Raw genomic sequence first — 18,908 nt, forward strand, 5'->3', positions numbered from 1 at the left:
TTTTGTTCAGAGTTGAAGATAAACTCACCTGATGAAGACTTTTCAAACTTGTCGTTCTGAAGGTGTCTAATAGCTTTAAGACAGTTAACAGGCAATTTCCGAAAGTGATTAAAAAGTGAGGTTTGTGAGCTTAGTGTCCTTTAAAAGGCTCCGCCAAGGTTGTGAGCAAGGTGGCTTATCCCATTGTCTCCTGGAGCTCAAACCCATAGGAAACCACCATCCTGCGGTGTCCTTGCAAGGAGCATCCGTCCAGAGTACATGTGGGTGATATCCTGTTCTCTCCTTATCTGTAGCGGTTCCAAGGAACTGATCCACTCACCAGTTCCTTGGTCTTTACCGCAGTCATCAACTCCGCTTTTGCAGGGCCGTCTTCAGTTTGCCATACATCTCCCAAAAATCCTTGAAAACACCATTAGCATTCTGAAAGATCCTCAGCTTTCCCTAAGTAGCATTCTGAGTGCTATCCAACCTGAGGGGCCAATTATTTGGCACTATAACATCAACCACTTTATCTTGTCTATTCATGTTGTTTTCCTGGTAAAATACTGGAGCGGTTTACCATTGCATTCTCTCATGTAGTATGAAAAATGCATCTGAATTGTCACTAAAGTGATCTGCCATCCCCATCATTTTTATATATTGCTGCTGCCCAATATGGGTGCCTGCTTGCTTTAGCTGGGCAGTTAGGATGATCTTCCTGACTTGGATGACCCTGTTAGCAGTACATACTCTTGGCATAAATTCCTGGTATTCTTTGAACATCCCTCCCAGGAATGCCATCCTGTCCTGCCATGATAAGGCAGCACTGCAGGACTTGGGGGAGGGGCGATAAAGTATCTTTATATTTTGAAGATTATGGATATGTTTTGCACTTTGAATGCTACTTAAATCTTATGGTAAGCCTGTGGCGATCTGCAGTAGGCAGATCCAGTATAAATGCCCTTCTATTTTCTGTCGAGTGGATGTATACCTAGTTTTACTATCCTATTATTGAACTATAAGAAGATGAAACAGAAAAGTAAATATACAAGTCCTATCTTAAAAAAAAAAAAAAACACTGCAAATTTTGTTGCCGTAAACACAGATCCTCTAATATATTGTCATTTTCTTTGTATGCTGCTGATTCAGGAAGAGAAAGCTGGCTTTCACCCAGCATCCAGATTTGCTCAAGAACTGCCAGTTGCCAATCCTGAGTCCAATATACTCTTTATTTTCTCCCTGAAAAGCTGGTTCTGAAAATAGAGTTGTGAGTTGAACAACTTTTATTTGATTACGTAGATCATGCCCTTTATATTCAAGTGCATAAATGATGCCAAAATCCAACTAGGGCACTCTAGAGTAATGAAGTAGCATTACTGGAGCTAAGAAAGCCTGGGTCTTGTCAATGCCTTGATAGGGACTATTTGAAAATTCCATATATATTCCCTCACGTTCCAGAAAGAAGTAAGAATAGTATGTAAATACATAAAAAATAAATTAGGTAATATGCATCTTGGATTTTTCATGAAAGAAGTGTGAAATCCTTTATGTGGTATGCATGTGGCAAGGCTCAAATTATAGAATGAGTGTGAGGCCAGGAAAAAAAAAAACTAAATGCAAGTTTATGGAATAAGTTGCTTTTATCTCAAATATTTAGCACTTTGCTCTATTACTCTGAAATAATAATTTGATATTCACTTCTAAAGGTATCCCTGGGGAGGCCTTATTCATCCCTGAAGCCTCTGGTTGGGCACCCCTGGCTCTTTAAGCAAGCATGGAACATTCTAAAATGCAGGTGGTGATGGATAAATTTCTGAAGTCTTTCTGGATTTCATCCTCCCTGCCTATGCTTCCTCCCCTTCTTGAGGTGAAGCAAATTCTCTTTAAAAAAAAAAGTCATGAAGAAAGACTGGCATATGAGACAGTAGAGAAAAAAAGGCTATTATCTCTTCCCACCCCACATTCTTCTCTGCCCCCCCATCTCAACAGTGGACACAGTGGACTATGAAAGGATAGTTGTGTTTCCATTCCAAGTATGTCCATCTACATTGAAAGGGAAACAGAAAAAAATTCAGACAAAACAAAAAAACTAAAATAGATAAATAACTGTCACTCACTTTTTGTTCCTGTATCTGGGCCTTAACAACTTTAAACTCAGCAGAGGGGGGCTTCTGATTAGCCACAAGGTCTTCTGTATCAATTAACCAGCTAAGAATAGATTCGACAGCATCTTGAAATCTCCCACAGTGCAATAACGCTTCTTGCAACTGTGCTGCTCTTTGAGCAACCTAAAAAATACAAAACAAGACCCACTGAATATATTATCCTCTGCCCACAATACATCTTCTTATTTCCCAACACTTTTGAAAAACTAAGGGAAATCAGAAGAATAAAAACTAAACATGTGATCCAGTATTTATTGATATTTGCAATGTTTCATGGATGTGGTGGTATCTGAGTACTTAGATAAAATTACCTCCACAGTATAGAACTATAAAACATCTGTATTTAGTCAGCCATCAAGGCAAAAGGCCTAATTCTATGTCTAGAATGGCAAAGATAATCTTCAGTTTCTTCATTTACTCTTTTTAATTTTGCATCAGTGCTTGGATGGTAAACCAAATGTCTCCTCAGTTGTCTTCAATCAGTATGGAACAGAAAATGCCATTGTACTTATTAGCTGTTATCCACATTAATTAAATAATGATCTTATTTTGGATAGACTTTTTGCTCTTTATATTTTTCAAGAATTTTAAAATAATGCTATGTGTCTTTACATGTAATCAGCAGACTTGTCAGGGTCTAATATTATGCAATCCTTCATATTCAGTTCCAAAAAGACGCTTTGGAGCAATGTGATGATTAAAAGTTTTAATAAACATTAAAGTTATAAACGTAACATATAAATCTCTATAATTTATTGTAAGTGTATAATTATATTATTATAACTTTAAAATATTCATCATATAATAACAACATAATAAATGTACATACAGAGTATACTAAAAGTCAGGCCCCATAGACAATTTATTACATTAAATCTTCAAATTAGTTATTATTTTCATCTAAACTTTCCCTTACCCATTTGACACATGACCTTTGAACATTCCTAAGTACAGTAACATTTTCTTTGAAAACAATATTAATAAAACATATTGTAATTGGCCTATGAGGCCTGACTTTTGGTACACTCAGTAGATGCAGGAGCATCAACATCTGTCTCTAACTCTTTAAGGCAGAAACACATTTTCCCAGGATCACATAACAACTATGGGAGCAGTTATTTGACCCCTCTGCTTCAGAGATGTAGACAGGTACTACAGTAGGACCCCTGTTCAATCCAAATATATTTTCCAAATTATTTCCAAAGCCCTATGTAGCCCTACTGTTAGATATTATTTTTTAAATAATACTTTGTGTTCATGTGAGAAATATTAGCCTGCTGGTACAGGAGCTCTACATGGATGCTGAAGCATAGGTCTTGCTTCAGACTATGGAGACTGCATGTTATTATACAGTACACAGCATGCCTACTATTTAACGACTTTGTGGTGCGTTATCAGAAACAACAATCCAGTAGAAGCAACAACAAACTAGTAACAGTGAAAACACAGCTTAGTACCTTTTTGTTGAGAGTTTTCCACCTTGTATTAACATCTTCAAGATCACGCTCAAGGTTATCAGTACTTGCATTTTTAGCAGCACTCTGAATAAGGCCTTGACCCAACCAATTTACCTCCTGCTGCTTCAGTTGCAGTGGTTCAATCTCTTCTTTCTCAAATACCTATAGATTGAAAAAGGAAAGGAAAGAAAAAAGCAAAACTATTTGGATAAAAGAGCCTGGAGCATGCTGAATGAAATCAACAACCAGAAAAGATATCTGAAGTCAAAACACACAGCGTGCACTGCGTTGAAAGAAAATATTTACGTATAGAATGTACATGTAAAATTGTTCTTAATGACCTAAAAACCTTAACAATTCAGGACAAGTTTCATATGTATGTACGTATGTACATACATACATACATACATACATACATACATACAGAAACTAAGGATGAACAAACAGCTACTACAAAAATGGCAACGAACACCATGTTTAAAATGAAAATATGAACGTAATGGTCTGTGTTTAACAGAGCTGCGCATGCTTCAAAAATAACTTGGAAGAAGGGCTTCAGACCTTTAGTGTGAATGCAATGTCTCTCTCTACTAGTCAAACAACCTGAATCTTTTCCAGTTTCTGTGCAAGCCTGAAATAATAAGTGCTAGTGCTTTAAGAGTTTCATTACCTTTGGATTCTTTAAACTGCTGTATCTTTTTTTCAGACTCACAGGGATCCCTGAAAAAATTATTTTAACACCTCGCATTCACACTTGAGGTCTGAAGCACCTTCTCCCTATCATTTTAAAGCATGCATAGTTCTAATGTTTAACTCTCCTAACACAGAGACCCAAATAAATCTGTATTTTATGGCAATTCATGCCAGGTTGAAGAGGATTACTGAGGAAAGTAATCTGAAGATGTTTTTCCGAAGTCCTACCTGCTTTGTTTACATGAATATGTATCCTCACACCCATTCTTTTTGGAACCACATGACAGTAGGCAACAGACCTTTCCCTACCTATGTCCAACAGTGACAATAGTTTGGAATCCTTTCATTTGAATAGAATCAGCATCAGATGCAGTGCTCTGCACAGCTGCAGTTTAAAAGTGGTCCAGTGCTCTTAGTTTTAACTGAAGGAGTTTGTTTTGATGTTTATGGTTTCTACAACTCAAATGGCTAATGAGTTATTGGGTTCACAGATAGGGATGAACTTACTACAGTGGTATCTTAGGGATGCCAAGGCAAAGAACTAAAGGTAACTGCAGCAATGGAACTGGATTGGGTCTTCATTCCAGCAAGAAAACAATGAATAGCAGCATTACCCCTTTAAAACCAGCAGGAATGGTTAAAGACAAGACTGAAAATGACAGTAAACAACATTGTTGTATTTCCAGGAGATCCCATTTGGCACAGAACGTAACCATAATACCACCATAACAAAGGAGGTAAATATAACAAACTCAATCCATCAGTCTGAGGGGTCATCTGAGGATATGAAAAGACAATCAACAGAAAGTATTCCCCAGTTATCGAGTTGGCAAAAATAATTAGGACAAATAATATACAACCTTTAGCCCCAAAACAGTTTTGGCATTAAGTAGTACATTTGACATTGGTAGCAATTAATACATACAGTCTTAATTGCCACCAAAAGCATATCTTCCACTACTCAGTGTTGTTAGTGTGTGTGTAGGGACAAAGCTTACACATACATAGCAGACCCTATCTTCAGACTTATGCTCCCTATAACAGAAAATTATATGAGAAGTTTTATCATCTTAAAAGAGTCTAACTGCAACACATGCTCACAAGTTTGCATTAAAGACCTGGGGCCATCACCAAGGGACTTCAACACCATTTACAAATCAGCGTAATGCCAATTATTAAAGGAAGTCTGAAAACTGGGAAACGTGAATTGTATATCAACTGGATAATGCAGGTGCTAATTTATTAGAAAAGCATTATACCTAAAAACAAGAACTCAACTATTATGAACTTTACCTCATAACAGAGGCTACCACCCATGTGCAAAGAAAGTACACTAAAGTACACTGAGAAATAGAAGAGTGTTGTATTCCTCCTTGAAATAGTTACAGATTGGGCAAAGGAAGAAAATAAAACTAAATATGGGACTAATCCCAAGCATGTAGATGCCTTCCTTTACATGCTTTAACAGTCTTTTGATGGGGAAAAGGGAAGATTCCTAGTAGCCACCAAGAATATTAAACATACTTTTGGAATGCAAAACACATCTACTAGCATAACACTATTTTTTGATGCATCCAATCTTTCATTCATTTTCAGAATATGAAAAAATAAGGTTTTCAGAATAAGCAGGAAACATCATGGGCAACTTCATGTAACATTTTGCAAAGGAAACATTGGGGTCTATAATACTGCAATGTTATTTTGCAATAACATTGGGGTCACAGGTAGTATGTATCAAGCTCTTGCCTTTTTGAACGAAGTACAATATATTACTAAAAACATATTTCCTTTAGACCAAAAAAACAACTACTAATGGTTGCTGAGATTCAAAGGGTGACATTAAATACATTCAACTAATAATTTGGGGACATCTTTGTCCTATGACTTGTTCTTTCCACAAGTTCATACATTAAATCATATTTGAAGTTCCTGTTAATTTTAAAGATGTAGAAGAGAAGACTGCTGCAGGAAAATACAACTCCAGCTACCCTTTAATTCTGTGGATACAAAACTCTATTTCTGTTTCAAAAATCCACACTTCTTAAAGACAATTCCACAATGTTCCAAGCCAAGGGTTTCCTCAGATTGGTTGTTTAGTGTGCTCTCTCTCTCTCTGTATGCATATATACATATATATGTACAAGGCATTAACTTCACTGGAAAAGCTTAGCAATGAACTTTGAAATAAAGTAAGATACAACCAAACTGGATAAAACAACAAACAGATTTAAAACTGTGAAATTTACTGGTATCATCTCTTTATAAGAGTCTACTTTCCTTCCTTTCTACAACTCTGCTCAATAACTATTACCCTTGTAAAATCTCTGCAATTTCAGTAGTACTTCTTGGCATGAAAATGCAAAGAAACCATTTTAATACATGTAACTCATATTTAATTTGTATGCTTTGGAAACCACAACAATCTGAGCATTGTCATTTATAGTTCATGACTCACAGCAAAATCCTATGCTTGTTTACTCAGAAGTTACTCTCACTGAGTTCAATGAAGCTTTTGCTAGGAAAACGTGTACAAGATTGCTGCCAAAGTCTTATCAAAGCTGAAAAAAAAAATCAGGCCTATCTGCCTTGAATGGCACCAACTGCCTGAGAAGCAATTTGTGCTATCAAAAATAAAAGGAAGGGTGGGGGAGAGGTTGAACATCAGCACATCATAAAAGCATTTCATCTGAAGGGAGGCAGGCCCCATCTGGACAATAAATAGCCAAGCCCAAACAGCTGGAAGTAATCAACCCTGTCACAAATTGCCCTTAATCAATTTAGTGAAGTGACCATCTACCAATTTCTGTCTTCTAATCACATGTTGGCCAAATGATATTAGGAGCCTCCTTGGAAAGATTAACCAAATATGTGCATAAACATTCATGAGGCAATCACAGAAGCAAAACCCAAATAATGGAAAAGTCAATAGCAATATTAAAAAATGTGATTATGTTTTGAATTACCTTATTAGACCTCACACCACTGTAAACTGTATCCAAGGTTTCTTCTATAGGTATGTCTACAACCCTGAAGCTGAAGTCAGTTCTCACTGGATTTGCTTGGTGACATGAGGTATTCTCAAGTTCCAAAGCCTGAGCAGACAACTGAATTTCATTTGGATCTGTATGAATCATATTGTGTTCTGTTTTGTGAACATTTATATGTTTTCCTAACTCCACTTCGCCAGGATGTGTAGCTGCATCTTCATAATAAATATCCATATCCTGAGGTGAAATGTCCAAAAAGTCCTTCTCAATCATCCTGTCATGGTTTTCTAATGGTTCATTAATTTCAGAGTTGTTCTTCACTTCTTTTCTGTCTACAATGTCTACAGTGATGTCATATTCTCTCTCACTCTCCTGGAGCCATTCTGCATGGGCTAAGATATCCTTTTGTGAAGACGTCACTGGATTGCAATGTTCATCTCCTCCTTCCTGATGACCTTCTAGGTTCCACAGAAAATCCCCTCCTCTATGCTTTCTGTGTAAAGTATCCTGCAGTTTCACTTGGTTGGGTCCACTGACAAGAGAACCTCTTGAGGTGTTGTGTTCACTGCTTGACACAGGAGAGGAAAACGTTCCAAATCTTCCTATCAACTGAATGTCTTCTATAGAAGACAGGCTTCTAACCAGATTTTGTTGCCCGGGCAGCCCAACTTGCTTTTCTTCTCTTTCTGTTTGAGGACTGCATAGACCTGAATCATTGTCTTCTGAAGTAAGAGAATTTGTCCCATATTTGTCTTGGCTTGTTGCTGGTAAGCCTGTCATTTCAAAAGTCCCAGCCACTGAGGATTCACTTTTATTTGCAGAGTCTGAAAAATTTGGCAGGACAAGCATCCTCCAGGATCTCCTATGTTCTTTCTTTTCTGTGTGATACTTTGCTTTGGACATGCCAGCTGTTCGAATGATGTCACTGTTCAACTTAAGGGCATCAAAAATCATTTTTTCATCTAGCTTATGAGTTTCCCGTCCTCGCAGTTCAAACACACTGGAGGAAGAGAGGGCACCATTGGAGCACAAAGTACCAAGGTCCAGTGTTCTATGACTATATGGCAAGGTCCGATCTGAGAAATGCCTAGAGGAGAGGCTGCCTTTGGAACCTGAATCAATCTGTTCATTTAGCCGAACTGTATCATAGATTGACCTCTGAGGAACATAGCAGTCCTCAATATTTATATCCTCCTCTTCATCACCTTTTCCTACACAAGGAGGATTCTGGCGTAAACAATCTGGCCTGCTCAGTGGCTTTCCCATTTCTGCAATGTTTATAGAAATTTGCACTAGTGCTCTTATGTCTTATGAGAGATGTCGTGCAACACACATAGATAAAAAGAGATCAGAATACCACTACAGAAAACTACGGTAAACTTGCCATCAGCAGAAAGGTGAAGTACATACTAAACTGAGAACATAACTTATGAGGTGGTTAAGGTTATAATCAGTGCATCTATTAAAAAAAAAAGTATACATTTACCTGGTTGTGATTTAAATGCTTCCTTCCTAAAATATAAAGTGCCTGAGCTTAAGAAAAGGGGGACAGGGGAAAAAAACCCCTATCTTTGAACACTTTAAAACACAGATTCAAATATATACATCAAAAAAAGAACACCCCCCAACAAAATCTAAGTGGCTCAAATAGTCAGAACTTCCCTCGGATCACTCCATTTCATTTTTCAGGTTAAAATGTGTGAGTTAAATCCCCAGACTGAGTCTTCAAAGCGAATTTTCTTTACAGCAGGCAGCATATTATCTTCTGGAGTTGGCAGACTAGCTGTAATCCATTAAAAAGGCTTGGAAAAATCCATCTCCTTTATCAACAAGCCATGCTGAAGAAGCGATTTAAGAAAAAAACAATCCAGACAAGCTGCAGAATGTTAAGACCAAGGCACAGGAAAAGTTTTCAAGAAAAATTAATTCAAGAAAAAATAATTCAGGTACATTCAGAATAAGAAGAGGAAGAACAGCTTTTACTTTTTTGGGCAATTGCTACAAATAATCTCCACTCAAAAAGCAGTTTCTTTCTTGTATCCTGAAAGTTCCTGTGTGGAGCATTCACAAGTTCCATATGGAATACGCAGTCTTCTGAGCAGCCAAACAAATGAAATCGAAAAGCTCTTTGTAGAATCCAAACTACAGGAGAAAACTTCTCTCCGTTCACTTGGGCAGCACTCCTTAAAACTGGCTATCCTCTGTAAGGCAGCAGCAGAGCCGGAAGCTGCAGCGTTTCTTCCTCCACAAAGGCACAGCAGATTTACATTCTGTTTAAATCCAGCAAGACTTCTGTATTCACTGGAGCTGGAAAGAGCGTGGTCAACGTTTTGATCAGCGCAGCTATAGCAAAGAAGGCATAAAAGGAACTCTCGGCCATAAATGTTCACCCGTATTGCCCAGTGTGGCTGGTAAGCTTTCTATCTCTCTCTGGTTTCTTATGATCTGACAGGCATCGTCCTCCCAAGAGTGAGCTTAAAGAAACACCCTTTCTGTTCTTCAGGCAACATCTGCTCCTAACCCATTCACTCCCTGAGTATTATGCTAACCGAGCATTAGTAGGAGTCTGACCTCTTAGCTTTTCCCTCTTACGCTTCCTGCCTCACATGGCTTAGCTTAGCCGTGTCTCACTTTTACTGTTTGTCTTGTCTCTTGCCCTTTCAGGGGGGATACACAGAGGAGCAAGTTCCTATCAGCACTCAGCACATCAGATCTATTTTCTGTAACCCTGATGGAAAAGGGAGCGGGTAATGGTTTAGAACAGAATAGGAAACCATGATAATTAGTTCAAAATGTCAAACTCGGTAACCCGACACTCTATAAGATGGTCCTGGCTACTAAGAACTGTCTCAAACACTAAAAATCAATTTAAATTAACAGCCTGGTCTTATTCATAAACAATTCCTGCTGACATCAGCAGACATTCTGCAAGTAAATGGATGCAAAGTAATGTTTCCTTCATTTGATATTTGTAATCCACACACGATTAAAATTCTATTTAAAAAATTCCTGTAAGAAACTAAAGAATGTACCCTTTGTTATAACTCAGTTCAGGCCATTGGAAATGGAACTGATAGTTTCTTATTTTCATTTCCTGGTTCTCAGACTACACTGTGAAAATCAAACAAGTACAAGAATGTTAACCATTACTCTTAACTTGAATTAAAGTAAAAAACTAAACAGAATGACAGCACTGGATAGAGTATCATTTTAATTAAGGAGAATAACACATTTCTGAATAAAAATATTCCCATGAAAAGAGGTACAATCATAAAAGACTATTTTTCCACCCCATCTACTGCTTCCCATCCCCCAATCCAGGCATTCATCTACTGCACTGTTAAATAAGATTTCAATCCTACATTGGAGGAAGTTCCACCTGATCATGACTATGGCATTCATTTCAAGAAGAGTATTTCCATGTGTTTCTCCATTTAACAAACTCAGAACGTTCCTCAACATTAAAGTCAAGCAATGGGACCTCTGACAATACAGAACTCCATATGCTAATCAGAGTCCTAAAGAGAAATGGATCAAATATCTATATGTTCTAATACAGTACAGTATACTTCCACTTCTTTACCCTTCTTATAGGCAGTTAGTGCGAAATGGAATAATACTTTGAACAGTCATGAAATGTGGCTACTTAAAATGACTGAAGAGGAATTGAATTCCTATCACTACAGAGCATCAGTCCAGGATCATCATCTTCTTAGCATCTGACCTTTTTTTTAAAGTCAATTACTTGTATTGCACTAGAAAGCTAGAACGATGGTGGCTATTTTTGTAATGACATGAAAACTCTAACTCTAATGCAAATAATGAGAATCAGTGTGTCTTCATCAGGAAGAATCCATACTAGGATTAGCCCTACCAAGATACAGAGAAGGCAACTTGCTTCTGGCAGTATTGTATGTAGTAGAACTGACAGATGATCGTATCTGAATAATGCAAAAGTATTTTTTACAAATGTGGCTGAATGTGGAGATACTGGCTTTGCTTCAAGAACCCAGCTACGCCAACAATGGTTTGGCTCTGAATCTTAAAAGTTCTGAAATGCATTTGTGGTACTTGAACATAAATTTATTATACTTGCTCCATTCTTTTCTAACACGTGAAAAGTATATATTGGCATGGAATGATAACTTCAATTTATATGAATGGAGAATCCCATCTGCATGTGGAGATTAGAAAGTACAAAATTACTTTGGGTGAGGACATATTTGCATGCAAGTTGCTTCTGATCCCCTCCCCATTTTTTAAAAAATGTGATAATAAATTTCTTCATTTTAAGTGTGTTTCCACATGTACGTTATAAAATGGATAACAATGTTAAAGCTATATAGGGTTTAATTTGGAAGAATTGTATTAAAAGATACAGAAGGGAAGAATTAATACAATTTGGATTCAATCAATAGACATCATCTACTCAACCAATTTAAATCAAATTAAATATAAATTCATCTTATCTATTGGAATATCTATTTAGGCCCAGATTTTGGGTGACGTGCTATCAAAAGGCATGTTTTGACCCATATTTGAGGACTACAAATATACTGAAATTACCCTTTAAAGCACCATATCAAGTAACAGTCTAGAAAATGAAAAGGCACTTAATGAGCTGTTCAGTGATGGGATCTGACATCAATTCCATATGCTTTAATAAAAAAAGTGTGGCAAGTTTATTAATAAATAGTTTGCATACATTTCAAGTGTCATTATATGACAGTGATTAAACTCTGCCTTCCCCAAGACCTAGAAGATTAAATAGTTGAACTAAAAAAACCTTAGGAAAATGTTTTGTTCTGAATTTCCTAACAGACTACAATTAATTATAAAATAAACACCTGTAGATATTATTCTTAGTACAAGTTTCTAAAAAGAAATCTCACTAATCATTTGCATTTCTTATTAATTTTATTCAGTTATCTTTACATTTTTATCCTTTGCTTCCTGCAAGAAGATAAAGACTCTGTTGACAACTTGCACTGAAATAACTACTTGGAGCTTTGCATTATGTCTTTATCCTCATTTCTTCCCAATTGTATTTTTAAATCCAGTTAAGTTGCCCTCATATAAACAGTCAACAGCTAAACAACAACTGATTTTGTAAGTCCAGTAGAAAGAATTAGGAAAAAAATTCTGTACAAAGATGACTGAAACGGTAGAAGCTTTTGGAAAGGGGTATGTTGAGCAATTACTCTTTTTAAATCATATTATTTGGCATACTGATGTAACAAAATGTGCATATGCACACAGACTTGCATATTATGAAACTAGTCCTTAGCCAGCTTTCCCAAATTTTGGAACCCTACAGCCAGCTTTCATTTCTGCTGGTGCTGGGCAAGGAGCAAGATCACAGAGACTTACTGAAATGCACCATTGAAAATATATGAGAAAAAGCAATCCTTTAACTATTGAGGTTGCAATTTATTAATTATAATACTTATTATCTAACTATGCCAGTAAATCTCAGTGAGGGATGTCAATCAATGACAAATAGTAGAATCATCAAGCAACTTTAAACATATTTGAGCTTTAAAAGTAAGAAGCAGCATCTTGAACTAAACCCAAAAATAAGTAAAACCATACTGGAATGGTTTTACCTGTGCAGCCTTAGGTAATAATATGGTGGCATCACTTTGAAGCAGCTTAAGCTTCCAGTAACTTTTTAAGGACAGCCCCCTGTGGAACATGTTACATCGGTCTCCTCTGAGTTAATATAGCAGGCAAAAAAAGTTAATGCTTGGTTTCCTTTCTCTACAGCCTAAGGACTCTTCCAACCTAGGGTATTTTCTGGGTATTTTTAATGTCCTGCTTATGAAATTCGGGTTTATGCCTGAAGTCCAATGCAAGGTAATTTCTTTTTCTTTCAGTCAGTGGGGAACCTTGGACTCACTAGAAACTAAAATAAATTCTGCCAGACAGTTTTTTTGGAAGAGAGCCTGGGGTAAAAGATAGAAACCAGAGCTGTGTTTCAGCAGAACTGCATAGCTACTGGCCTATTGCCTTTGCCTCACCTCACCTCCACATTCTTTTATTTTCCTGACTGAATGGTACTTTTCCTGATCCTGGGAACCTAACTGAGACAGGTCTGCCTGAGTACATAATCCCTGGCATGATCCCAGGCTGTGACTCTTGGACAACCCCCTGGAACAAATGCTTATCTCAGTTTGCTTGGCTTCACCTAGGACTTTGCTTGACCAGACCATTACTGAGAAGGAAGTCTCTTATTTCATTATGTGCAGTACACAAATGAAATATATGTAAGTATGAAAATATATGCATGTGTGCCAGCTGTTGACAAGAACACAAATTATGGCCTCCTCCACTTGCTCTCCTCATTGTCTTCCGTTTGGAATTGTTTGATATTAAAGCACTAATCAGGGCTGGATCTGCTGCTTCTTGCATGACAGTATAATGGCTCTCGGATGTGGGATGCCTGAGACCATATTCCTTATGTGTTGTCTTGCTCTCAGGTGAATATTCTGGCTATGTTTCACATGGATATGGAAAGAAGAACAGTGTGGGGCCGCTAGCACTATCCATCATCCATCCATCTGTTCTTGTGAGGAACTTTCTGCTTAGGGCAGAATAACAACAACAAAAAGCAAAAAGAATATAAAGTTTTTTAAAGAATCCCAATTTCTATTGCAACTTTTAAAGCAGCTTTTTTGGGGGGGATGCAGGCCATATTTGGCCTTTGCACAGCATTCTGGGGACTTATTCCCAAAAGAAGGCAAGACCATGGAAGAGATGTAGGTGTGTGCAAGCAAAAACTAAACCTGATTCCATTTCAATTACATCTATACATAGCTACAATTTTGTTATCATTTACTGATGATTATACTGGCAGTGGTATCATCCGGCAACACAATCAAGAGGCACCTCCACCAAAGCTGTGAAAGAGCTCTGCAGAACGTAGAAACCAGTGAGTCCTGCATGAATGAGTAAGAAACAACAATACAGGTATATTGTGCAGAAAACCTAATGCTTAAAAATGTTTTAAAACATGCAGACGTTTGCGTATGTGTAAAGCGATTAAAAAATAAGGCTAAAACTGTGGATGCTCCAAAATCTTTAGATGTACACCAAGACCTGGTCTCTAAATGCAGTATCAATCACAAATATATTGGACCACAGATGAGTTAACTATGGATAACAAGTTCACTGTGTATAGTATTTTGACAACCCTGTTCTAAAGCTATAGGGAGAACTTTCTTACCTTAAATACTTTCAGTTGTTGATTAATAATCTCTGTTTCCATTCCAACAGGACCTTGGGACTCTTCATGTTCTTCAGCTTCCTCAAGCAGTTTGGAAAATCCCTTTAGTTTGCTGTAAAATTCTTCAACACGATTAATAGTCCCTTCAATCTGTTCTTCCCTGGCTTTTGCTCTGTCCAGTAATTTGTTGCACTGCTTATTCAGAGCCTCTAAATCCCGTTTTATACCCGCAAGATCAGGAGATGCCTCTGGTTCACTTGCTAACATCACTTTACATGACTTGTTTGCATTTTCATTGTTGCTTATCAGTTTCTCTAATTTTTTAAGGAAAGTTTTAATATCCTCTTGTTGGGACTGCAGAGTGACAAGGTCCCTACCCACAGGAGCCATACTATCCAACTCATCATCACACTCTGCAAACTGAGAAAACATCTCTCGAATAGTATTTTGGAAATGGCCAATTCCCTGGAGCTTAGTCTCCAGGAAGGAACATTCATCTTCAACCTGCTGGCTGACTGTGTTGAATTCTTCTTCTAACGATTCAGCCTGCAACAAGAAGTCAGAGACATTTGTTGAATCAGAAGCATCCGCTACCAGGTCTTGGGCAAGTTTTTTTGTCAGATCCACTTGTAACTTTACTGTCTGAAGTGCTTTCTGCTGAGTCTGCATAATCGTTAAGTGTTTATTACTGTAAGTCTGGGGTTTAAGAGCATTGTGTATTTCTAACTGTTCCCTAGTATTCTTCAACTGCTCCTTAATGTCCTGGGATGATTCTTGAAACTCTTTCAATCTCTGAGACATCTTTTCCAGATTATCTCTTTTAATATGTAACTGTTCTGTGACCATATCCATCTTCTGCATCAAGAGTGTCTTTTCCTCTTCAATAACATCTTTATCGGTTTGACAGGCACTAAGAAAATTCTCTGCTGCATTACTTAATAGCTCAGCAATCCCTTGGTGTTTGTCCAAGTCCTTCTGCCAAATTTTCACCTGAGCAATGGAATTCTCTATCTCAACAGGATTGATGCCTATTTTAATTTCCGATAAGTTATTTTGGCACTTTGCTATCCAGGGTTGCAGGAACTCTACATGTTCTTTGTATTTGAGAGCCTTTTCCAAACAATCATTCAACTTATCTTGCCTTTCATTCACTTGTTTATGCAACTCATCCCAGTTACTTTTCAGCATGTTCAGCTGGGACTGCAATTCTGTTTTCTCTGTCCCTTGAGTCTTTTGGAGCAGATTTTCACCTTCTGCAATTATTTTTTCATAAGAACCAATCTGGTCAGACAATGTTGCCTTAAATTCTATCTCATCCTCAATTAATGACCGCAGGCATTCTAGCTTAGTGGAAATGGGACGAGGCTGATTTTGTATTTGCTTCTTTGTGTCCAGCCATGCTTCAAAGTCCTTAGACATTTGTTGGAATTGATGAGAACTTGCATATGTAAACTGAAGTTGTTCAATGAGACTGCCTGCAAAGGATAAAAAAAATACTGTTTTAAAATTCTGTAAGCAAATTCAAAGTAAAAATATGGTGGATTTTATTTCAGTCAAAGAGAAATGTTATTTCTAGGAAAATATATGCCATGGTTATATAACAATCGGATTTAGCTGGTCAAAATGTATAGTATCGTATTTGAAGAACAATACCTATACGATCATTTTAAGGTGTGAAATAAAGTCAGAAGTAGCAAAGCACTCCTAAATAGAGATATTCCTGAGAGTCTGAGAAAGAATCATGTCCCAGATTAGTATTATCACTGGTTTCAGAGGTGCTTTCAACTATTTCTGTAATAGGAATAACATTTCTTATTTATGTAACTAACTGCCTCCTTTATTCTCTAATAAACATGCAGTAAGTTTTACTACAAAATGGTAATTACAGGTAGTCCCCGGGTTAAGAATGCCTTGTTTACAGACAACTCATAGTTAAGAACGGAACCTACTGTAGCTAAAATTGAGTTAAATACACATTGATTCGAGTTAAATATGCAATGGTTCGAGTTCATTACACAATACTACTTATACAATATTATGCAATAATATTGTTCTGGCTTACATACAAATTCGACTTAAGGACAGACTTTAGGAATGGAACTTGTTCTTAAACTGGGGACTACCGGTACATAAGCTTTCTTCAAAGCCCTGCCAGAGAAAATGCAAATATTGCTACCTATGCCAGTTAAGAGTTTTACACTCTGATAAAATGCCCTTAAATCTGAAACTTAGGACTGCTTCCCATGGTATAACTCTTCAATATTCTAAAGCCCCCAGTAAATCTGTGTGAAACTCCATTACGCTTAAAATATATCCACTTAGGAGAAATATATGTATTGAAATTTCTTCTGTTTCCTAAATGAAAGAGCAACTTAGGAGAGTGGTAAGTCATCAGTGCTGAAGTCATCTGTTCATGTGTATAAATCTACTAGCAGTTGTTATCTCATTTAGCATCAAGTACAGAGGTCCAAGATACTGGCCAAATCTAGAAAAACAGAACTATCACCACCCATCCATACAATTCAGGCTCCAGGGGATATCTCTTTTCTTTCAAACATTGTTCTAACTATCTGGGGGATAATTGCAACCTTGATTTTGGTGTAAAGCTAATTTTCACCTCAAGAAACTATACATTTTCCAACTACTTATGATTTTATTTTTTAACTGCTTTGCCACTTACCTGCTTTTTGTTCCATCTCCTTGAAAGGCTTTAAAACACCTTCTAACTGCCTAACGAGTTCAGCTCTCAAGTAATCTTCTGCCACCAATGTAGACAATTCCTCGCATATAACCTGAGCAGCATTTATGTATAGCATTTCCTGGTCTATTTCGCCTTTAATTTCCTGAGCTATCTCTAGCTGCTGCTTCACAGAATCAGGGTCTGCACTTATAGCTAGGTTCTGTCTGAGTTTATTCTCCAGTATGCTAAGTTTCTCAGAGAGGCTTTTCAGACAGTTCTGGTATTCTGTGCTTTTAACAATGACTTGTTCAATTCGACCACAGCGGTCAATCAGCTGTCCTGTTAAGCCATCCCATTTCTGTGCCACTGCCCTCAGCTGCTGCTTCACTCTTTCATGAGAAGGTGGGTGTTCTCCTGGCCTCTGCAGGATTCCTTGACCCGCTGCAGTCAGCTGTTCATACTGGGGTCTCCGGGTATCAAACTCCTTGAGCAGAATCTGAGGAGGCAGAATATGTTAGAAGTTAATTTTGGAAAAGTACAAGGAAGGACCATCAGCACCCTAGTTTGTTGTTTGAGTTATACCAACACCATTTGTCATTAAAATGGAAATTGTTCTGCCAAAGCCATATTAAGGCAATGATCATACATTGTTATTAACAATTCATTGTTTAGGCCTGCCTTAGAAAGGCTGTTCCAGTATAATAACTTATGTCTACATTCTCTCTAAATAAAATAGCAAAAATCCAACTGGCCCATTGGCTGTTGGGGGAGATGGGCAGCATACAAATTTAATAAATAAATAAGTAAATTATCTTTTATATGTGATTAAATGGGCTTAATGATCACAAATACTGGCTTCAATCCTAGTTTAGTTAGCTGTGATTAAATTTTCCAATCAAATCTATTTAATAAGTCAACTGACTCTAACTTTTGTCCCATAGTTCTTAATGTACATCATGCCTTATTCTATCTTGGCTAATGCCATTATATATAATTTAATGAAAATGTGTGTGTGTGTGTGTATGTATACACAGAAAGAGAGAGATATCAATTTCAGTACACCCATGGAGAGAGAGTAACAAGACTTAATACTGCCAATAGGAGAGAATATATGTAGTACAGGGTTGAACTGTGGAGTCCTAGGTGCTCTGTGAGCTTGGTTGTTTGCAGACATTTCATTACCCGATTAGGTAACATCATCAGTGCTAGGGAGTGTGGGGTTTGCTCCCTGTTTATATACACTAGCCTGCCCTGCCAGTGTTGGTGGGGGTATGGTTTTCTCCTCAATAGTTCCTTGATTAGCGTATTGTTTTCTGCTTGATTGTTTGTCTGGTGTCTGCCTGCTGCTTATCTGGATGTTGGCTGTTGGAGAGGATGTGTTCTGCTCTTTTTGTTTCCTTCTTAGCATTTTTATTGTCTCTTTCGAATGGTGTGTAAAAGTGGTTTATCTCTATGTGTCTACTGATGGCTGATTTGTCTGAATGCCAAGCTTTCAGGAATTCCCTAGCATGTTTAGATTTAGCTTGGTCTACGATGCTCAGTTTCCCCACTGAAACTATGGTTGAGTCTGTCCATTTGCTGTGAGATTAAGGAGTTTTCATCATGTCTTCTGACTACTAGTTGGTGTTCATGGATGCACTCTGCTAGTCTTCTGCCTGTCTGACCTACATAGCAGCTGTTACAGTCCTTACACTATATGTTGTAGATAACTCCAAGCTCAGA

The 18,908-nt window shown here is 37.4% G+C and overlaps 2 protein-coding genes across 23 annotated transcripts in view; both read right to left on the minus strand.

The window, feature by feature from the left end:
- The window catches only part of DST (dystonin), a 342,419-nt gene that overhangs the window by 83,708 nt on the left and 239,803 nt on the right, over positions 1–18,908 (minus strand). For all 22 annotated transcript variants that reach the window (XM_025177748.2, XM_088137258.1, XM_088137206.1 and 19 more), the window contains 4 exons: positions 17,187–17,682; positions 14,507–15,981; positions 3,602–3,763; positions 2,097–2,267 (listed from right to left, as the gene is read on the minus strand). In XM_025177748.2, coding sequence (XP_025033516.2) covers positions 2,097–2,267; positions 3,602–3,763; positions 14,507–15,981; positions 17,187–17,682 — 2,304 coding nt within the window. The remainder of the gene's footprint in view (positions 1–2,096; positions 2,268–3,601; positions 3,764–14,506; positions 15,982–17,186; positions 17,683–18,908) is intronic.
- On the minus strand, positions 7,105–10,391 carry LOC148217031 (uncharacterized). The gene is given in 1 exon segment (XM_088149770.1): positions 7,105–10,391. A coding segment is annotated over 1 exon segment (1,443 nt). The 5' UTR covers positions 8,548–10,391.

This window comes from Python bivittatus, unplaced genomic scaffold (genome assembly GCF_059951505.1).
Source record: "Python bivittatus isolate LINGU-HERP-01145 unplaced genomic scaffold, Pbiv_v1 ctg000020_np1212, whole genome shotgun sequence".
NCBI classification, from domain to species: domain Eukaryota; kingdom Metazoa; phylum Chordata; class Lepidosauria; order Squamata; family Pythonidae; genus Python; species Python bivittatus.